Here is a 23281-nt window from a genome sequence, read left to right as displayed (position 1 = left end):
CATGGTATCAAAATACCATGATGTTATCATTTGTTCATTGAATCATGGTACTGCTAAAGTATTTATTTGTATGTGCAAATTAAGAATTTTAAATAATAAATAAATTATATATTAATTTGATGTATAGGTAGATATAGAAATTTTACACAAATTATTATTATTATTTTTTTCCAGGCATTTTCTAACTGCTGCTTGGCTTCTTGTTGCCATACCATGCGGACATGGATGTTTTCTTCACTGATTGTTTGTGTTTTGTTGCCGCACATCAGTGGATTCCAGCAAGAGGACACTCAAGCTGGTTTGTCGTCTTATTCTTAGTCTTATACTTTATAACGTATTAGTCAAATGGTTTAAATCATTGAACATGTTAACAGTATGAAGCTGCATTAAAGCAACACTCTTAAGGCATTCCTGTAACTCAAACATTAGAGCATGGCACTAGCAATGCCAAGGACATGGGTTTAATTCTCAGGGAATGCAAGAACTGGTAAAACCTTAAAAGCAATGTAAATCTCTTTGGAATTAATACATCTGCCAAATGCATTAATGGAAATGAATACACTTGTAATACTTATTCAGTTATTCTTGTTTAATTCGAGCATTTAGTTGAGATGCCAGGCAAAAAAGTGGGCAAATGTACCTGACTTTACTCTACATTTGTTCAAGAATTGTAACCCAGCTTGGTCTGCATGTGGACCCTATGGGCAAATGTTTTCCTGGGCTTGCAGGTTGCAGCACAACTCCCAATGACCTTGCGTTCATCATCGATGGCTCCTCGAGCTTGGGGATCCCTAATTTTGAAACAGCCAAGCGTTGGCTCATCAACATCACCAGTGGCTTTGACGTGAGCACCAGGCACACTCAGGTAGCAGTTGTCCAGTACAGCGACACCCCTCGACTGGAGATTCCTCTGGGAAAGCATGAGAACAGCCAGGAACTCATCGAGGCCATCACCTCCATCTCATACCTGGGGGGCAACACACGGACCGGCCGCGCCATCAAGTTCGCCACAGACCATGTCTTCGGGATGCCTAACCGCACATCCCAGTCTCCCAGAAACCGCATCGCCGTGGTTCTCACCGACGGGCGTTCGCAGGATGACGTTGAGGATGCTGCCATGGAGGCCAGGGCACAGAATATTGTTCTGTTTGCAGTCGGTGTAGGAAATGAGATCACTAACTCTGAGTTGGTGTCTGTGGCCAACAAGCCACCTTCAACTTACGTGCTACACGTGGAGGATTATAGCTCCATTGCAAGCATATGGGACCTGATGGAGCAGAAACTGTGTGAGGGTGAGTCATGCTAGACTATGGAGCATATTTTTCTCTATAACCAGAGACATTACATGGATGTAAACTTTGGGGCCCAATGCATCTGTTTAATCCTGAAGATAAACTGTTGGTCATCATTTCCAATGACTCAGAAAAGAATTTCATATGACAAGATACTTACAGATCATTGGAAATTCTGTCTTTGGACTAGTGTCTATTTAATGCTACATAGTTAAGCACTGGAATCTATATTCAGATGTTTCATCGAATGTTTGTTCATTTGTTTTCTTTTTTATCTCTCAAATGCTGGCCTTTCCTAATCGGGGTGACTTTTCAGTTACAAATCGACTTTGTCTCAGTTTCCCCTCCCTCAGGTGGAATAAAAATGGATAGAAATGAGTAAAATAGTTAGAAAGTTCATGTGAAATTGCAGCTCAGAGTTGGCATTAAAAGAATTTGATGAGTTTATATTGACCTCTCGGACTTTTGATTGCAGACATTAATGTTTTGGCAAATAAGAGCACAGTTTTGAGACTTTGTTGAGATCTCTTCTGTAAAAACGGAGAATCTGGAAATCTAGGTGTCCATTTGTTTTCTATTTTATCTCATTGCTGTTTAGGAGAAACAACTGAGATTTTAAATAGATGTAAATAAATCAGATCTCCAAAAATGGACATTTCTTATTCAGTTGTTATTTTCTGGTTATCTGAACACACTTTGATTCAAAGCATCACACAACAGTTTAAGTGCAACATAAGTTTTGTGAATTGAGCAGTTATGTTCTCTCATTCACAGAATCGGTGTGTCCGACACGGATCCCTGGGACGGTGAACGATCAGAAGGGCTTTGATTTAATGAGCCTGATGAAGATTGAGCAGGTGGCTCAGAAGGTTCAGGGCTCTTTGCTATCAGAGAGAGCGTCACAGCTTAGCCCTCGTATGGACATCACACACAACACCAGGTGATTTTTGCTTTACCACATCTATTATGTGTTATGTAAATTATGTAAATTGTTGTGGTTGAAAAATTCAGGCTACTTTGACCTTCACCTGATGTTCCTCACAGAGAGATCTTTCCAGAAGGCCTTCCACCAGCTTTTGTGTTTGTGGCCACTCTGCGCTTGAAGAACCCAGCTCACAGGATGAAGTTTGACCTGTTTAGGGTGTTATCTCAGGATGGGGTTAAGCAGATCGCTGTGACTGTGAACGGAGCAGACAAATCGGTCACTTTCACCTGCACCAGCACTCTGAAGAAAGAGCAGACAGTCATATTTAATGACCGAGGCATCAAGGTCTCTGAAATTTTTATATCACTCTTAAATCTCATTAAAAAAACATAGGCTGTCGGCGCTGATAGCCTTGTGGGCAGTGCACCAACACGTGGTGCCATTGCGCTTCGGGCATCCCGAGTATGAGTCCCGGCTCACGGACCTTTCCCGATCCTTTCCCACATCGTTTCCTGTCACCTACTGTCCTATCGAAAGAAAGGCATAAAATGCCAAAAAAAAATAAAAAATAAAAAAAAACATTGACTGCATCCAAATTCACATGATATCTGTGCTAAACAGTATGCAAGATTAGAATGATTGCATCCCATATCCCATAGTGTGTTGCTATTATTTAAGTGTCTATACAGTAAGAATATCAATGTGTATGTGTTTATGTCTTTTGCTAAAATGGTTGATGTCTCTGTAGAGGCTCTTTGACACGGATTGGCATCAGCTGAAGTTCCTGGTGAAGCCCAAACGCATCACTTGTTTCGTGGATGGCGCATACGTGGAGGAGCAGCTCCTAGATGCAGTTGTTCCCATCTACATTAATGGAAAGACTCAAGTCGCCAAGAAAATTAATATTGAGACTACAGTCCCTGTGAGTGATTCCAACGTTTTATTGCTATTTTCGACTCCTGAGTTTATATGTGCAAACTAAGTGAAGCTTGGAAGGTGTATCTTTTGCTACCACAAAATTGTTCCAGATCATAAAATTTCTGTTGTGTTTTGTGTTTCTTTATCAGATAGTGCTGCAAACGTTGCGGATCTACTGTGATCCCCAGCAAAGTGAGCGAGAGACAGCATGTGAAATTTACTCTGTGGTAAGACTGGTTTGCTGGTTTGTTGTTGGTCACCAGCATGGTGTTTCTATTTTTTATTTTTTTTGAAATAAGGTTCAAAAAAAGGAATGTAGTTCCAGGACCAACAAGAATGTTGATGCAGGAACATATCCATTTTGTGTATATCATGTTATCTGCTTCCAGTGATTTCCTTCTAACTTTAATTTATCTTTCTCTGTTTTTTTGGGGGGGTTTTTTTACAGGATGATGACAGAGTAAGTTACCAGCATTACTATTCTTGTTTGTTTTTTTTAAATGTTTAATTTGATTGGTGATTGGTTTAGTTTATGTTTTATGTGCAATGTGTTATATTCCCAGTGTCCTTCGGATCGCTCTCCTGCTGTAGAAGGTTGTGATTGTCCTAGTGGTAAACCTGGTCTGCCCGGTCTACCTGGGCCTATGGTTAGACATTTTTTTTAAACTATGCATCCTAATGGATTGACAGGCATACTTGCTGAGGTCTTTTGCTTGTTTGGGACATCTGATTAAAACACATATTTAACTCATTGTTTGAGTGCAGGGCTTCAGAGGGGAGAAAGGCAGAGAAGGACCTCCTGGCCCTGATGGTAAACCTGTAAGTACAGCAGAATTATTAGTGGCATCCATCATAAGGTTTGGACATGTGTAATCACCATGATCTGTTTGTTCACCAGGGGAAGCAAGGAGAAAAGGGAGCATCTGGAGAACCTGGTCAAGATGGACAGAAAGTGAGTGAAACATCAAGAACATTTTCTAATAACCTTAAAGCTTTGCATTATTATTTTATTCTTCCATTTACAGGGTGAAGCAGGTGAACCAGGACAAAAGGGGGAGCGAGGGCTGGAAGGACCCAAAGTATGTAGATTTTGAGATTTTCATTGTCATTGAAATTAGAAATATATAATGGCTAGCATAATTCTTCCCCCAATCTTTTAATAGGGAGAAATGGGACCACCAGGGCCTTCAGGACCAACAGTGAGTCTCAAACTTTCTGATCAATTAATCTTAATTTTTCTGTTGTTATGTTTATAGGCTATGTGCAAAAAGTTTCTCTTTAGTAAGCAAAAACTACAATGACTGAAATCATTCCCTTAAAATCTCTTCTAGGGCACTGGCTTTTCCAAATTGGATTTAGATGACTTGGGAATTCAAGGAAGCAAGGTTAAAAAACAATACATCCTATTAAATCTATTGAAAATTACAGGAAATGATTACCAAAGTTTTTTTTTTTTTCTTATGCAAACTATTGTGACCTTACAGGGAATGCCAGGAGAACCAGGGGAAATGGGACCACCCGGAAAACCCGGAATGAATGTAAGAAATCTGCTTTTAGCATGCTACTTACGAATGTTCATTCTTTGCATTGGTGGTCATTAACAGTTTTATTCCACTTTACAGTATCTTTTTTTAAACTGAAGTGAAAAAAAAGGTCTTTAAAAAGTCTTTAATTAAAGGAAGTCTTCTTTATTCTCTTTACTCTGCAGGGAGAACCTGGGAAACCTGGTCTACCTGGACTTGCTGGTCCCAAGGTAAGACAGATTTCAGACTGACGTGTCCAAAACTCTTATAATTCAACTTCCACTACTCCTGTAATCATAATTAATCACAACCAGGGATGCTGTTCTAGACCCTGTGATGATGGAGGCATATTAAAAGCAGCTTTAAAAGGCAGCAGCCTCCAACACTGTTGTCTTTCATTCCAGTACAAATATCTAAACATTCATAGATCAATATGCATTTACATGAGTAGCAAGATGACTTAAGAAGATATTAAGTCTTGTTTTCTGATAGATTTGTCGAAATGAGTTTATTCTTAAATGAGAACAAAAATACCTGCCAATGGCTTAGGAAAAATAAACTTGCTTTTCTTTTGGGTTAAGATATTTCTTAGCCCATTGGAATATATTTTGTCTTGTTTCAAGCATAAGCCCACTTTATGATAAATTCATCTTACGTCTCTATGCTTTTCAGGTAAATGTCTCTTTCAGGTAAGGATAGGAAATGCTACTATCCATCAGAACCTTGCCATTTTCAATCAGCACTGCTTGTTTTCTATCAGCTGTGCATGAGAATGAATTCACTTCCTGTGTCAATATGACATGGTAGCACATTAAAAAGAAAATAATGCACTTTTTTGTGGTGTATATTTTTAGGGAAACCCCCCCATTAATATTTGCTCCTGTACCCCATGAATCTAAGTGATTTTGATGACTTCTGTCTTGTTTTTGAAGTTCATGAGAATCCGTGAAGTTGTTTTCCTGTCCTAGCACACAACATAGGCAGGCAACCCGAGACAGTTTCAACTTCACACCCAGAATTTTGAAGTATTTAAAGCAGCACAGGGTGTAAACCATCAGATGTGTTAGGGATACGATCAGACATCCTCTCACATGAGAAAGTCCTGGATTATTTTAAGCACAAGGACATATTTGTGGCCTTGTTGTCGATCCTTTTTATCCGTCTCTCTAACATTTTTCTTAGCTTTTTGCCAGCAGCAGACTGTCGTCTTGCCCAAAGGTCTATGTATAGCGACTTAAACACCCAGATTATGATGGGCCAATGACACAGTACACATTGTGAGCTGCTCTCTGCTCTAGATGAATATAAGGTCACATGCCAGCCAAATTACTATGTGCTGGTTACATATTACATCAGCAAAGGTTTAGCGTTAGCGTAGTTATACTGTGGTATAATGATAAATAAGAGATGAATGTTGCTTTATGAAGTTTGTGTATCATGGCAAAGCTCATTTTCACCAGGATGTTGACACTTCATAAAAATAAACTAGCACCTAGCAATAATATTTGGGAATGCCCCCATGAATATGTGACCCTGCCTGGACCACAAAACCAGTCTTAAGTGTCAATTTTTTGAAATTGAGATTTATACATCATCTGAAAGCTAAATAAATAAGCTTTCCATTGATGTATGGTTTGTTAGGATCAGACAATATTTGGCCAAGATACAACTATTTATCTAAATCTAAATCTAAAAATCTAAATATTGAGAAAATCGCCTTTAAATTTGTCCAAATGAATTCTTAGCAATGCATATTACTAATCAAAAATGACGTTTTGATATATTTACAGTAGTAATTCATTCATTCATTCATTCATTCATTCATTCAATCTATAATTTTGACCCGTACAGTGCATTTTTGGCTATTGCTACAAATATACCCCAGCGACTTAAGACTGGTTTTGTGGTCCAGGGTCACATATTAAAAACGCATATTGTACACTTCTAGTGTTGTAGGTCCACCCAGATGAGATCTTTAATGCTCAGATGTTGCTCTTTAATAGCTCATGAGACTTCCTACAGTTTTCAGGAATTTTTACTTTCACTATCCATCAACTTTGTCTCAGAGATTTCTCTTTGAGTGTCTTGAGAGATAAGAAAATAGGAACAAATGAACTGTTGACGAGTGGTGATAATTTGGTAATTTAGATAATTTGATTTTAGAATAATTCGATGAGAACTGTTTGAGCTCATATTGAGATCTATGACGTCTGATTGCAGTTTGAGACATTTTTCTATGTGTAATATTTATTATCCCCCCCAATAGCTTAAGCAAATGAGTGAAGTTTTTTAGACATAAACTGGAAGTCTGTCACTCAGATCTATTTTCAGGCTACTGCATCTGTCTCAGCATCTGCGTGCCGCCCGTTTTCTGAAAATTAGTGCCGCCCTGCCATTTACTGCCCCATTAAATCAAGCCTGTTTATCAGTACAGGGCTTTGATTTGACTCTTGGCGACACTCAATGTTTGTTCAGGTTTGGATGTGGCTTGGTTTGAAAGATGTGACATTTAGATTTTGTTCCACAAAGCTATAAAATAACCTTTAAAACATTGGAAACACGTTTGGTTATGTTCACTGAAATGATCTAACTTATAAAAAATGATTTATAGAATGTGTTTGGTCTTCAATGCTCACTCTTGCTCAAATTAATGATACTTTGGTCATTTTGATAGATTATTGTTAAATTGAAATGATGCAAATCTCTTTGCACATCTTTAAGCACTAGAACTGTGCAGTTTGCAGTGTTTAAACCCAGAAAACAGTTTTCATGTTCAGACCATGGGTTTCTTCTAGGTTTTACTCTAAATGCTTGATGCATCAGACAACTGTTGTAGCTACTTGTTTAAAGCACGCATTGGTTTAAGATTCAAGTTTGAGACTTTGTGTAAGCTTTGTAATCTTGTTGTTGCTCTATTGAGTATTTGAGCATTTTGATAAGAAACTGTCTTCCGGTTGTACGCTTATACATTCATAAAGGGCCATGGCTAGCATATGCATGAGACTTAAGTGAAAATTGAACTGGACAGGATCGGTATTATCATGTTTGCTAGTTTTCGTTAAGTCCCGGCCTTCCCACTTTGGATCTGAGACAGAATTGCTCGCTTTAGCAGTAACAGGTTTCCCCAGACCACTAAGGGATGATTAGTTAACCAAAACTCGGTTTCATGTGGTGTGACAGAAGTGAGCTCCCTCGTAAGGGTGGGTTTCCCGCAGCACAAGTGGTGCCGCCAACCCTGGAAACAGCCTTTAATCATGACATGCAGACATACATGCATATGGCCTGTTAAAAGAAACTGAAACACGCAGACCCCAGAACCCAAGAACAACTCGTGACTACGTTGATTATGAGTTTATTTGAACCGAAATGGGTCATTACTTACGTTTCACCTGCATCAAACATTCAGTGCACGCACAAAAACTGCCACCAAAAGGTTAAAAGAGATTAAAGTCATGTGGAATCTCATAAATTCCTTTTAATTGGGCTTCTCCTGGATATAATTGCAGAGCGACGGTATAAGGTACAATTATTGTTTGTCATGTTTCGAAAGCATGCTTTCTGTGAGGTCTTTTCAAATGTCAGAGCATCAGGGTAAAGTCTATATGTGCATGTATTTAAGTGAGTGAACAAGAGAAATACAGTAAGAGAACACCTGGGAAATAAACAGTTATTTGACAAAACATTTTATAATGTACAGACTAGCCTATGCTTTTTACATTAAAACTAAGAACATTTTATTAGGACTGTGTTCAGAATTGACTACTAGCATGCTGCCCAGTACTAACTAGTGCTTGTTTAAAAAAATATATAACACCATAAAATATGCTACTTTGACCATACTGCATTGTTGGTTAAATTCAGAAAGAAATAATATCATCTCAGAAATAAAACACATTGTTATTTATTTTTTTTACCTAATTTGGTGTTCCTGGTCAAAATGACCAGTCCTTTAAAAAAATTGCTTGTAGAATTATTATTATTATTTAATTAGCACAAGTTTTGTAATTCTTTTTGGAAGTGATTAGTCATAGGCTAAATTTATTTGAGCATATTCACCTTATGTATGGGCTCATGTTTTTTAAGTGAAAAAGCATTATTTGTGGATAATTTTGGTAATATTCACCATATGATCAATCACTTGCAAAAAAACACAAAACCTGTGCTAATTGAAATAGAACAAGGTGAAAAATAAAGATTGATTTCAATAATTGGAAAAACAATAGCATAACAAGAACTTTATAAGCATTTTTTTTTTTGTAGCTGTAATTTTTTTGTTACACCCTGTGTGAGCAAAGTCACTCATTTTTAGTCCAGTGCGATAACATTAACTAGTATTTTCGTGGGGGGAAAAAAATCCTCTTCAGGTCAAAATGACTGGAAAACATCATGAGGGTTAAAGTATTTTATTATTTGCATGGCTACTGGAAGCATACAAAAATCAAAGAAAATTCACAGTATACATACTGCTTGTGCACATAAATAATCTTAGCCTCCTACCCTACAAAGCTAAAACTACTGCTGGAAATGGAAAAATTTCTTAAGTTTTTAAATTTAAATATTAGTGTTCACACACTTTTTTCCTGCAACTTTGTAAATCATAGCCTAAGAGAGCTAGTAACGATTTTAGACTAAATGTGTAGTTACACTGTTTGCCTTTGTATGGCAGTATGGTACAGCAGTGTGTTTTTCTGAACATATCCCATGCCCCATGCAAAATGTGGGATGTTACATATTTCCTGTCAGGTGTGTTTCACCATACACAAATTACGTGCACATGTAACCAGAAACATGCTATTTTTGAATTCACATGATGGCCAGCCACAGCCCAGCATTTCGGGAAAGGAGGACATCTCTTACCAACATTCCCACATGTGTATGGCTTGTAATTTAGTACTTCAGAAAGTGCAAAAAAGTCTTTTGATAAGCTCCCTTTACAGTTGGGTGTAACATGTTTAGATTTTAATGACAGACTGTCTCAAATTTCATACTTACTTTACAATTAAGATGTGTGCATATTTAACTTCTCAGTGCTTAATTTCTCTTTATGTAATTAGTATGTAAAAAAAAAAAAAAACTCTATATAACTCTAATTATATCTGCAATTAGTGGAATGTACCATGATTATTTAAGGCAAAGTGATAGTCTTTACCTACAGCTTACCACATTTTCCCTGTTTCTAAAAATACGTGTGATTATGTGTGAACTATTCACAAGAAACAATGGTTTAGAATATCTTTAAAAATCAGTAAATGTGTGATAGTTTTTTTTCTTTTGATTCTGAGGAGCAATATGTGTTTCTAACCATTTATTTATTTTTTAGGGAGAGAGAGGAGATGTTGGTGCAGCAGCATCAGAAGGACAACCAGGAATCCCTGTGAGTTTATCTTTTGTCTTTTTTCCACCTCCATTTTAGTTCTTTAGGTTTAGTTCAAAAACTTCAATTGCTTTGAAAATATTCATTCAGTTCATTCAGTTTGATTGGTAAGGCATCAAACGTCTGTGGCCACAGTGTCATGAACCAATAAAATTCTAGTTCAGTTTTTAGGAATATATCAGCTGCTTTTCTGTGAAGCTTTTGCAGTCGAACTCCATTCTGGAATCTATGCTTTGAAGTCACTTCTATTTCATTTTCATTACTTATTTCAAACTCTAGTTCACAGGTTGGCTCGATTTAGACTTTCTGGTATGATCTTTTCTGGTCTTCACCACATTTAAACTTTTTAAATAACACATTAGCACAATAATAATGTTTATTTATGATGTTGACATATTTAATCACATATTTATGTGATGAGATTGACTGTGTCATGGTAAAAGGGCACTATGTAAAGTTTAATGCATGATGTTTCTGTTAAATGTTTTCCTGGGAGCCCCACAGATTTGTGGTGTGCTGCTAACTCTGCATTTGGAAATGTTGAAACCACAATGTTTACTAATCCCGGAATACATCACTGAGATGTAGAGTAGCAGATGATACACGTATATAGTCAACATCAGCTCTGTTTATGCTCTAGATGTTCTTTAAAGTCATCCTGCTTCATTACCGATCATGCACATGTAAACTGCAACTCTGAATATGAGGAAGGAAAACGCTTCTTTAACGCAACAGACAAGCCCTTAGTCAGTCTTATTTCAAAATGCCTCAGAGGTTGAGACAGACTCATTCTGAGACGTCTATTGGGTCCAAGTTGAAAAGCTAACAAAAACATACAGGGTTTTGTTTTTTATTATTCCTAGTTGTAATGTTTTTTCTCTTTTTTTTTAATTTGAAAGGCCAGGCCTGCTGACCCAAGTTGCTTTTAAGTTTAGCTTTTTTGGTGAAATATTGAAAATATTCTTTGTTTGATCTCCTGAATTGATTAGCTCAAATTAATTCATGAAGCTGCAACTTGAAACAACAGCGATGTCCCAGTTTGTTCTTTAAATTAAAAGATGCAATGTATGTTTTTTTTTGTCTCTGATGTCAAAATGTCTTTGTTCTCATCTTAACTTGTGTCTTGCACTTGAGATGGGCAGGAAGAGCATGAATTTAACTGCTGATGATCTGCAAAGTTTCATGATTGTGGGTTGCAAGCGTGTCACTTCTGAAGAATTAGATCATGATTTCTGATATGAAATGATTTTTTTTTTTATGAGCAGCTGCTTTGTAAGACGAGCGTCCCTTGTCACACAATTCCTCTGCACGTTGCTCATTCTTCCAGTCAGTGATTTGAACATAGCCTTTTTATTTTTTATCTTGCAGCTATATATTTCAACATGAGGAGTGTTGGTTGATGGTTTCAATCCAAAGCTAATTTAAAGTGACTTTAGATTGTTTATGCTTTCAACTAAAGTCAGTTTTCATTTCTATTTCAGCTAATGACTTGAAGTGATGTGGTTTAGGCCTCGGTGTAAATATTTAGATATCCTTGGCTTAGTTTGATATATGTATTCATATAGTAAGTGCTCCATTTTGGGGTAACGTTTTGGCAAGCACACAATTCTTCCCATTTCCAAGCCCAGATGCTGAGAGCAGCCCTATGGAAACTTTTAGGAAGACATCTGTCTAGTGTCATGTGATTAATATAACAGTTAATACACCCCTCCCTCTTTTTGAGGTTGTGGTGAACCTCTGAATGTTCTCATTTCTCCTTCTTTCCTGCAGAACCGTTTTATTTGGCCGATTCGTGCACGCAGAACAGGTGGAGACAGCGGTATTTCTAGTAACCGATTCCTTAATGTCAATAAATGCTCTAGTGCACTCACTAGAGGTCGGCCGGTTTTCTGCACGTCTCTATTTCCTTTTGTCTTTCTGTCTGTCTGTCTATCTCTGCAATTTGCACACGCACTGTATGGAAACTTTGCAAAGGAACATTTGCTGTTTGATTGAATACTTTTACACTCGTTCATTTCTGTGCTTCCTGGGCTGTGCTTCCTGTTTATGGCCAATCAAACTGGCTCATTTGAAAGAAAAATGTACAAGATTATGGGATCCCTGAAATCTGGTGCAGGAAATGGGACGTATCAGCTTTGGATGGTTGTAGGTGTGGTGATTTATGCCTCTCTTTTATCTTTCATCATAAACTCTCGTGTAAACCTCTCTAATGAAAGAATACGTGCTTGCCAGTACATTGGATGGGTTACAGTGTGGCTTGGAAATGATACAGAAAGGCAGCACTGGGTTAGTAAACAGGCAATAGTGGCAGTAAAAGGTGCTGCCAGCATGTTAAGCCTGTGTTTTAGAGTAGATCCTTTGTAACTGTGTATTTCAATCAATAGAAAAAGACTCATGGGATATAAAACTGTACTGCCTAAACCATAAACAACTTACTGTGAATGCTTTTTGTGTTTTTCTTTAGGGTATGCGGGGGCTTCCTGGAGAGATAGGCCCTGCCGGACCTCATGTAAGAACCCAGATTAATCAAAAAATATAAAAATGATTAAATATAATAAAATATATGTTTCTTAAGCAGCAAATCAGCATATTAGAATGATTTCTGAAGGATCATGTGACACTCAAGGCTGGAGTAATGATACTGAAAATTCAGCTTTACATCACAGAAATAAATTATATTTTAAAATGTATTAAAACGAAAAATGTTTATATTAATTTGTAATAATATTTCATAATATTACATTTTTTACTGGATTTTCGATCAAATTAATGCAGCCTTGGTGAGCAAAAGAGACGTCTTTTGTCTTACCCACTCCAAACCTTGGACAGTAGTCATTTGGAGAGTATTGATTTTGTCACAGCTTTTGTGCTTTTTTATAACAAAAATGATTTTGTCAGGGTGAGCGTGGGATGCCAGGACCAGCAGGTTTTACTGGACCAACAGGACAGCAGGTACAATATCTCATAATTTTACATGCAGCAACTATTTAGGTTGTTTACCAAGGCCTCTAATTTTGGGCAAGATGTCAATTATGATTTGTTCATAAACTAAATCAGGTGGCTATTAAATTATTTTAAGAAATCAGATTTAAGATGATATTAAAGATGCTTAAATAATCTACAATATTAAAAGAAAGACTCCAACCGTACCTGTGAACCAAAATACCATAGACATTTTGTGGTGTCACTCTCTTTGTAACCACCCAGCAACCACCATGAACATCATAGCAACCATAGAGCAACCCACTCATAAAACTTCACCAACCGCATAGCAAAACCGTGCCAACCATGGGTTGGCACCACTCACGTTTTCTTCAGAAAATGTGAAAATCTAGTTTCCAACAGCAGTGGTAAATGATTTATTTATTAAAGGTGAAGTTCGGCCCAAACCCACGTCATTGGTTAATGTTACCAGGTTCATGTAAAACCAGAACGGTTTTTAATTTGTACCAAAGTGTTTAAACTTTCTGAGAAATTTACCTACAAATGACTTTCATATTGTTGTCCTTGAACATTAAACTGACATAGGCTAAGAAAAAAAATACACAAAATGTTGATGGTTATCATTGGAAGAGATATGGCAAATAAATATATTAGGCTTGAGTTATTGATGTTTGTCTTATTGCAGAGTTGTCTTTAATTCTAGGGACCCCCAGGCCCAGTTGGCCCACCTGGCATAGAAGGTCCTCCAGGTCCAAAAGTAAGTCATCCCAGCTATGTGTAGTTTATTGCATATTTAGCATTCATTTGTATTTTTTGTATAACTTCTGAAGTGATAAAAACGTGAAATGTAAAGAAATATATTCTCTTTTTTTTTTCAAAGAAATTAATTATTTATTTAGCAAGGATGCATTAAATTGATGAAAAGTGAAAATAATTTGTATTTTTTTTATATCACTTCTTAGCATTTTATTGACATGGAGTGACACCCTTATTTGTTGACAGGGGAATTCTGGCTCTCGTGGACAGGATGGGCTCCCTGGACCACCTGGTGCTAAAGTGAGTGAGCTAAGGGAGGGGGATTTCCACACATAAAGGTCTGAAAATACGATATTATCTCTTTCAGTGACATACCTGCCGCTTCCTCAGCCTGCTTCAGGAAATAGCAGATGCTATATTAAGCCTCTATCAAGTCATAATGTTCAGAAACCTTTAATTCACTTTACATAAGTTACACTGATTGGGAGCCAACAGATAACAAGTCAAATGCTGAAGAAAAACTAGGTATGAGAGGAAGGTTTTACAAAAGCCAAAGCTGAGAGACTTTTCGAGAGTGTGAAAAGGTTGCAATTTTGATGTCATTGCATTTATTTCACCACCTCCCACATTAAGCAGAAAAGTTCAGTTTTAAAACTAGTCTTGTGCACTATTCCATATCTTCTGATGCCATACATTATGTATATGACAAAAACAGACTGAAATGTATGTCTTTATTCAGTGACAAGTGTCTATAAGTGATATTGAGTGTGCTATGTCTATAATCTAATTAAATGATACCTGTCATTAAGTATAGTGATGTTGCACAAGAAAACAAGCTACGCTGAGTCTTATAAAAGTGGGTGTGCATGCATGTATCCACAGGGTTCAGATGGAGAGCACGGCATTCAAGGTCCCCCTGGCATTAGAGGTCTGCCAGGGTTTAAAGGTCATAAGGTACGTCCATCTTCAACCTAAACCTAACCTGAATTAGCATTTGTCTTGCTTTAGAGGGTTTAATGAGGATGTGCATATACAATGGGTGCAATCATACAATAGGTTGCATTACAAATAGTCAATAATTGAAAAAGAAAAAAGGACTTGGTTCTGTGCATCAGTTGTGTGAATTTGAGATGTGAATGTTGCATTTGTGGTTTAAGCAGAATAGATTATTAGAGTGCTGCATGCTGTATGTTACAAGAAGTCTGTGGTTTTCACCGGAAGATTCGGTTATGATTAATAAAACATCTAAAACATGCATTTCGTGCTGACTTTGATATCCCAAATTCACAGATTTCTGCCCCCCCCCCCTTCTACCCTTACTGTGTGAATAATATACTTGATTCAATTAACAATATCGCATTAATTATTCCAGAAATTTACATTACATTTAGAAACTTTAAAACTTTAGGTTTATTCTCTTTTCTTCACGTTGCAATGGGAATATTTCTTAAGTAGGGAAACACAATAGGCTGAATACTTTATTTTTCAACAAAAAAATGAATTTTAAATGTAAATTCAGCAAATGACCATATTTTTGGTTAATGTGACCTCTGTATGTACTGTACATATGTGCACTTTAATGTATTATTAAAAATATTCTTAGTTTCATCACTATTAAATGCCAATGCTCCTACACTTGTCTTTGCAGGGTGACTCAGGATCATCTGGACCAAAGGGAAGTCAGGTACCATGACTGCTTAGTGATGAGTGACAGCATTGACATTTGATTTCTCACATCTCTTCACATAGTACGTGAACACAGTACATGAGAGAAAGAGAAAAGAAGAAGTTAAAAAAAAAGGTGTTAAACTGCTAAGCAAAACACATTTTTTTCTAACAGGAATTCTGACCTACGAAAGACACACACAAATGTTTTTTTTTCAGCAGTCAGGGACAAAAAGTTGTAAACAAAGTACCACACAACATACCAGCTGGTCCAGGCTGCTAGTTAATGCTGGTCTAGATTGTGGATAGACACAATCATGCAAAACAAAAGAAACTGGTTGACTGTTTTTGCATCTCTCTTACCAGGGTGAGAAAGGAAACCAGGGAGAACCTGGAGTCTCTGGAAAACATGTATGTAACAAGTCTTTATGCTTCATTAGTGGTGTTTCTAATGTAAGTACTTCTGGTTATATATTTTAATAAACCTGTAAAACCTACGCATTGTACTTTGAAACCCAACTTGGCCCACAGTGTTTGTGCAATGGAAAGGAAAACCTCCCACAGATTTACTTAAAAGAGCGAACCCAAATCATATCTAGAAACCTGAATATCATAAGATTTTTGCTTTTTTGCAAGAAATGAATATTTCTGTTCTGCAAGGATGCTTTAAATTGATCAAGAGCAACAGTAAAGACATTGGTAATGTTACAAAAGACTTCTATCTCAGATAAATGCTGTTCTTTTAAACTTTTTGTTCATGAAAGAATCCTGAAAAACCATTTTCAACATTGATAAAAGTTTCTTGAGCAGCAAATCAAGACTTCTTTTAAAAACAAGGGGGGGAAAATGTACATATGAATGTCTAAATGTGATGTGTGTAAATGAAATTTCTCATAAAATGTCAGGATATTCAACTTGCACTTCAAATTGTACTTCTGTCATTCTCAACAGGGTGAATCAGGCCTGAAAGGGAACAAAGGAGAGGTACAAAACTACTCTTAAAACATAACTACTGTTGTCAATGTCTCACAACCATTTCCTGATGAGTCAGAATATAGAGGTCTTTTGGTTTCTTAGCAAGGGAGTAAAAAAAGCTTCAATGTTTTGAGCCAAACAGTCTCTCAGCATTCTAAGATCTTGTTTGCACCTCCTTCATAAACGAAACCTTTTTTCACATTACTAGAACAGTCAAATATGCACTAATACTGAAAGATTCATTAAAAAAGCTTTTATTTCTTATGTTATTCATTCTGTAACCGTGAAATATGAATTGTTCTCCGAAGCATTTAAAGTATGTGTAAAATATAGTATATAATTACACCACAAAATAATAAAGGAGACAGTAAATTAGTAATAAATGAGAGCAAATAATTTAGTAATATATTTTATATAATAAAAATAAAATAATAATAACAGAAAACAGTATCTCTAACATTAATTATAATAATTACAATTATATACAATGAAGATTATGTCAAATAAAGCAAATTAATTAACTACCGGTATTTTGTATGATATGTGTCGTGTATACTTATTTTGCAGCTAGTTTGACTGCCATGTTGTCCTCTCTGAGTATATAGTGTAGTTTAGAGTCATTTAGAGTAAAGAATGAACAATTCAATGCTTCAAATTCTGGAAAAAAATATTTGCCTTGTAGTGGTGTACTTGTTTTTAATCCTCTATTTGATTCAGGTCAGAGTGTTTGCATGATCAGTCGATATTTTTTTTGTCTTTCTTTTAATTGTCTGATTGATAAGTAATTTGGTGAGTTTGGTTTGGAGGTCAAGTTCGTTTTTTAATTTTTCTTCATAATTATACTTTATATTTTTGTTGATTTCTTTATGAATGTTAGGGTTGTGGTTGGAGTCCAACTCAGCTTGAGTTTCATTCATTAGTTGAAGCACGAATTTATTTAGAGAATCACTGTGGGGGTTTCATTGGCAAGGAGGGCTTTATACTGAATAGATTCAGCGTCAGATTGACTGATTGACAGCGTGATGCCTGAATTGAGCAGCTCTTTTTTTATTTCAATGTGTAAGGGGTGTATAAGCCCAGTTCAGCCCTGCAGGCATTATTAGAAGTGCCTCTGTTTAACCTTAGAATGTTTTTTGCAAATTCCAATTGTGTTCTATTAAACTTTTATCCCAACTTTCAAACTTTAATACTGGTCCCCAAATTTAACTCCCTTTCAGCCAGGTGTAGCAGGGGAGCCTGGGAGCAGAGGGGCTGATGGGAAAAAGGGAGATGTGGGTCCATCAGGGCCACCTGGATCTCAAGGCTTTCCGGGTCTAGACGGTTTACCAGGGCAGCCAGGACTTCCAGGATACCCAGGGAAACCAGTGAGTGTGATGCTTATGAGCATTTATAGGGCATGTATGATGGCGATGATGATCTTGTTCAAATATGACACACTGTGTTACAGGGCAAAGCACCTTCAGAAGATCAGCTGATGAAGATCTGTGCCTCTGTGCTACAGAGTAAGTTTTCATGTATTGTACTGGTCTTTCGTCTTATTTCAGTGGCAAATAAATTGAGTGATGTTTAGATGAATGAGAAAACGAAGATAAAATATGCTGATGCAAGCATCACTTTTAATGTTTGCCCATATTTGTGGTTAGAATTTGTTAAAACCCCTAACTGTAAGTATTAAATGTAGTCATGTAACTCATCCTTCTTATATTTACCAAGAAACTATCACTCTATCAAAAGCATCAAAAACATAAAAACACTCAGACCACCTTAGCAACACACCCACAACACCCTAAAATCATGTCAATCACTTTTGCATGGAAAATCACTCGCATGTTCTTCAGAAAATGTAAAACTCTAGGATTTGAGATATGTTCCTGTGTGTCTTGATATGCATTTATCATGTCAGATGATTTTATTTTGCTTAAAAAGACAAAGATACTCAAGATGAATAGCATCTGACTCGTGATGTGCATATATGTGCCTAACTGTCAGATAGCTGGAAACATCTGGTGCAGCTTTTAGGGCAACACTTTCAGTTCTCTGTAAAAAGAGGAAAAATATAAATACGGATGTGAAATCCATTTGATGAGCCAGCATATGGCTATTTTTAATGTTGCCATTACTGTCACAAATGTTACACCATCTTCTCCACGCTCCTTAGAAGTCTATGAAATCCACACAAATTACACTGGATGCATGCATCTAGTAACGGATAATGGTTAGTCACATGGTCATTCTTGCAAAATAAATCACGTCAGGATGATCGCAACATTAAGGAGAAGCATTTGTACTTTATCTTGCTGTCTGATTAATAATTTATGTGAGAACGAGAGACATGAAACCAGCACAAATGTACAGCTTAGCATCGTTATACAAACATGTTTGACTATAGAACGCAACAATTGACCAATCATGAAATAACACATATAGCATTGTATCTAGCAACTGCATGTACTGGTGTGTAGTGTATTCATTCATATTAGAAAAGACAAACTAAGCACTGAGGACTTAATGTCAACATATTTTATCGTCTCGTCATCTCTCTCTAAATCAGTGGTTTCAACCACTAGGGGGCCTACAAAATAAGCTTTAAAATAAGCTAAAACATGGAGAAGTAAGCTGACATTATGTTTCTTGTTTTAATTTGTGCCCTCGACATCTGTTGTTTTATGTAAAACTTCATATAAATGAGGAAAAGTGTGGTTTCTAGACATGGGAAATACTATAATAACTAAAATAGCATCTCAGTGATGCTAAACTAACACTGGTAGTCATGAACAACTAGAAATGTCACGTAAATTGATTGGCAAAAAGTGTAAACCCTGAAGAAGATTATTTAAAACTATTTTAATTATTTAATGTACATTTAATAATATGTTTTTTAAATTGCATTATAAATTTCACCTTTATGTTTTATTTTTTAAACATTTTAGTAGTACTCCTAGTAGCAAATACCAGTCAAAAAGGTTGAGAATCACTGCACTAAATGTTCCTTCAACAGGCCAGCTGCCACAGCTCCTGCAGGTGATGGGCCAAAGCAGCTGCCAACACTGTGAAACCAAACAAGGACCACCAGGTGATCCAGGTCCCCCAGGCCCAACAGGCCCATCTGGACCCCCAGGGTATCCCGGCAGGGCAGGGTCTCCAGGCTACCAGGGACCTCCAGGGAGGAGGGGACCTGAAGGGGTAAAAGGTGAGGATTATTTCAATCTGTTTTGAAGTTTATTCATCTTCTGATTATAAAGTGACTGAAGGGAAAATGGTGCTTGAATGTTTTTCTTACAGGTGATATTGGCCCCGTGGGCATGAAAGGTGCTAAAGGACAGGGTGAAATGGGGTTGCCAGGTCCACCTGGTCCAGCAGGTATACAAACAAATATATTCACGCATGATAATAATCCCGTCCTTTGTATTTTTTATTTTTTGTATTTTGTGAGCATGTTCAGAAGTCATTTTCTCTTCCACAGGTTTGCAGGGCCCACGTGGCGACGACGGTGAGGGATATCCTGGGCCTTCCGGTCCACCAGGGAAACCAGGTGCTTTAGGGACCCCAGGCAAACGTGGGCCCCCGGGACCCATGGGGGTTTGTGATCCGTCCTCTTGTTATCAAGCCTATGGCTTTCGGGACGATCCCTTCAGGAAAGGACCTAACTTTTAGCATCGGGACAGTGGGATCATACTGATTCTGTACAGTCTTTTCTTTCTCAAATGGACCTTCCTGGTGCTCAGCCTTGACCTCAAGAACTCATAACCTCTAAAGAACGATGATCTTGACTTTAAATATGTGACATGTTTTCCTGCTTGAGAATCTTGTGTTGAATGTGTTAAATCATGAATCCATGTTTTTGATTGATTTTGATGCATGTTTTCCAAAGGGTGCTGTTGAGCTCCAAAAAAGTGGTCAGTAGAACTCATGCATTATATTCTAAGTTTTCTGAAGCCTTTGTGCAAAAAAACAGACTAAAAATTCAATCATTACTAGGTGAAAATGCTCTTAAACATCATGCATGTTCACGTACTGTACATACATCTTTGATTCTCTCGTGTCCTGTGACCATTTTCATTTTCAAATGTATTTTTTGGATTGAATTGTTCCTTTCAAGAAAAATTGCTATACTGTATCCACTGCACTGCCCTAGGCAAGCTACCTCTGTACAGGATGTGAAGCAATTTCTACGGGCTATACGTTGAACGCTTATGTTCAAATTTGAGAATACTTCTGCTCAAGGGCTAATTTGTTAGTTTTTATAGGAACATTTTTACTACTACTATTATTATTATTATTTAATTACACTTTTAATTGTTTGAGAATTTGTCTTGTAGGTTTTAGCAGTAATCTTAATAGTGTAGTTTTGGCATGTCTGGATAGATTTGTGCAAAGAGCAGCAATTAACATCTATTTATTATTTAATGTTTCCTGTTCATGTTCTTTTTTCATTAATGCACGTAGGATTTTAGCCTTGTCATGTTTTTTTTTTTTTTTTTTTTTTACTGAATTTATCATTTCATTTGTGCAGCTGATATTTGGAATTCTTAAAATTACAATAAATATTTTAGAATTTGAATAATTTCATAATCATTTCACTTCTCACGCTGCTTTTTGTTCTCAAAAAAAATAAATAATATTTTTCCCCGTGACATTTTGAAAACACTGACCAAAAATTAGCGAAGGCGGTGCGGTTTCACGTAGTGCTGACAAGGTGACGTTTAAATGCTCTTCGCAGTATCTTGTTCAGGATGTGTGCTGAGTTTTCTCGGTAAGCCACAGCGTGGTTGCATCAGTTCTGACAGGGCTGCTGAAAGTTTCACAAACTCCTCTACCAAAGGCATTGGTGAGTGAAGCCAATATTTGATGCTCAGAATGAACCTCAATCCAAATGCATATTAACTGTGTTATTGTGTGTTTGCTTTTGTTTGATTTTATTGCAGCAGAAATCTGACCTGAGCAACCAGATAGATACCAATGGCTCATTTTGATGATGATTACTTGGACAGTTTTTTCAATGAAACCAGTGACACGGGATACACAGGACAAGTCATAACCGGAGAGGTTTCTTTGTGCAAGAAAGGCGATGTGATCCAGTTCGGAGCAGCATTTCTCCCAGCCTTCTACTACACTAACTTCTTGCTGAGCTTGGTTGGAAATGGACTGGTGCTGTGCATCATCTACAAATATGAGAAGCTCAGCACGGTTACCAACATATTCTTGCTCAACCTCGTCATTTCAGACCTCATCTTCGCCTCCAGCCTCCCTTTCTGGGCAGTCTACCACAAATCTGAATGGATCTTTGGCAGAGGCCTTTGCAAGTTGGTGGGAAGCTGTTATTCCATCGGCTTCAACAGCTCCATCCTCTTCCTCACCCTCATGACCTTTGACCGCTACCTTGCGGTGGTCCACGCCATCTCTGCAGCCCAGAGCAGGAGGACAACTTATGCGGTCGCGTCATCCGCCACTGTCTGGGTGCTCAGTATTTTGGCTAGTATAAAGGATATAGTTTTTCACGATGTGAGGCAAGGAGGAGACGGTCTGCTGTGCGAAATGACCGGTTACCACCAGAGTTTCCTCACAAAATGGGAGCTGATTGGTTATTATCAGCAGTTTTTTCTTTTCTTCTTGGTGCCTCTGGGTATCGTCCTGTACTGCTACATCCGCATAACCATCAGGATCATGTCCACTCGCATGACGGAGAAGTGCAGGGCGGTCAAACTCATCTTTGTCATCGTCTTCACCTTCTTCATCTGCTGGACGCCTTACAACATGGTCATCCTGTTGAAAGCCATCAAGACGTCCCTTGGAGAGCAGAATGATTGCTCAAACGCCCTCGACTATGCACTGTACATCACACGAAACTTTGCCTACCTGTACTGCTGCATCTGCCCTGTCTTCTACACTTTTTTGGGGAAGAAGTTTCAAAACCATTTTCTGAAGCTTTTGTCCAAGCGTGTTCCGTTTCTGAAGATCAATGCTGCCATGCTGTCAACAACCAGTAAAACCACATCAATCAGGAGCCCAAACACTGACTACTGAGCATTTACGGGACTAACAAGGCTGTGGTTTGTATGTGTGAAATGCGATTTGTTGAGAAATGTGTTGTTAGCAGGACAAAATTACGAGCACTGAGATAAAAGAAAAACTAAGAAACCAAACTGTAATGTTTCTTTTGAGTGTAATGCTCAGTAATTTCTCATTCAGTGCATATTAATGACTAGTATATGTCTAATGATTTCAATTTTACCTAATTTAGAAAAAGCATTGATAATAATTGTGATATTTTACTTTCTATTTTGATGTACATATGTAAATATTTTGTCACAAATGTCACAATTGATATCATTTTTTTTATTTTGCTTACATATATATTAGCAAAATTAAAATATTTTTTTTTGTTGTTTTTGATGTTTTTGATATACCTTTGAATGTGTTCCATCAGTTTTACCAAGTTGAGCAAGAAGCATTGTTGACAATTGACATATTTTACTGTCCATTTAATATATAGGCCTAGCTATATGTAAATATTTATCTCAAATAAAAAAATAATTTGCTTCTGTGATGAAAGATTGTCATTGCAACATACTGTGTATTGTGTAACTCTGTAGTCCTAATCTATGGGTTCCTTTGCCATTAAACCTCTCCTTGTGTAATTATCTGTTTTGTGTCAAATTATTGTTGTAAAGACTTCTATAAGTAGGTCAACTTATTGATCATTTTAGTGCCATTAAATTGCTGGTGTATTCTGAGAAAGAAAATATATATATATATTAGTGACAGGAAGCTTCCTTGTATTATCTTTTCTCTATTTGGTGACCTGTTCTTTAGAAGGCATATGAAACTCACGCATTTGCCCCTTTTAAAGTTCTCTGACATGAGCAAACTTCCTGTCTTGTCAACACCTAAATACATCCTGTTCATCAGA

At 37.1% G+C, this 23281-nt stretch overlaps 2 protein-coding genes across 2 annotated transcripts; both read left to right on the top strand.

Annotated features, from left to right (window-relative positions):
• Nucleotides 1-198: 198 nt before the first annotated feature.
• On the top strand, nt 199-21438 carry si:ch211-106n13.3 (vWFA and Collagen domain-containing protein). Its single transcript, XM_058762949.1, has 29 exons — nt 199-1292; nt 2067-2232; nt 2337-2562; nt 2966-3139; nt 3285-3362; nt 3584-3595; nt 3699-3782; nt 3901-3954; nt 4034-4087; nt 4161-4214; nt 4299-4334; nt 4467-4520; nt 4620-4673; nt 4844-4888; nt 9979-10032; nt 12497-12541; nt 12931-12984; nt 13679-13732; nt 13978-14031; nt 14614-14685; nt 15380-15415; nt 15763-15807; nt 16348-16380; nt 17589-17735; nt 17819-17873; nt 19370-19561; nt 19654-19731; nt 19835-21199; nt 21300-21438. The coding sequence occupies exons 1-28, from the start codon at nt 635-637 to the stop codon at nt 20023-20025; spliced, it is 2859 nt and encodes a 952-aa protein (XP_058618932.1). The 5' UTR covers nt 199-634; the 3' UTR covers nt 20026-21199; nt 21300-21438.
• Nucleotides 21331-22395, top strand: ccr12a (chemokine (C-C motif) receptor 12a). Its single transcript, XM_058757993.1, has one exon. The coding sequence runs from the start codon at nt 21331-21333 to the stop codon at nt 22393-22395; it is 1065 nt and encodes a 354-aa protein (XP_058613976.1).
• Nucleotides 22396-23281: the final 886 nt, after the last annotated feature.

The sequence above is a fragment of the Onychostoma macrolepis genome, chromosome 02 (assembly GCF_012432095.1).
Source record: "Onychostoma macrolepis isolate SWU-2019 chromosome 02, ASM1243209v1, whole genome shotgun sequence".
NCBI classification, from domain to species: Eukaryota; Metazoa; Chordata; class Actinopteri; order Cypriniformes; family Cyprinidae; genus Onychostoma; species Onychostoma macrolepis.
Note: the sequence above shows the minus strand (reverse complement) of the source record. Positions and strands in the feature narration are given on the sequence as shown.

Bases quoted from the DNA above. Each gene is read 5' to 3' on its own strand.
- ccr12a (XM_058757993.1), top strand. From the start codon at position 21,331: ATGGCTCATTTTGATGATGATTACTTGGACAGTTTTTTCAATGAAACC.
- si:ch211-106n13.3 (XM_058762949.1), top strand. From the start codon at position 635: ATGTACCTGACTTTACTCTACATTTGTTCAAGAATTGTAACCCAGCTT. The intron at 3,955-4,033 runs GTAAGTACAGCA...TTTGTTCACCAG, and splicing joins CTGGCCCTGATGGTAAACCT to GGGAAGCAAGGAGAAAAGGG. The intron at 4,521-4,619 runs GTTAAAAAACAA...GTGACCTTACAG, and splicing joins TGGGAATTCAAGGAAGCAAG to GGAATGCCAGGAGAACCAGG.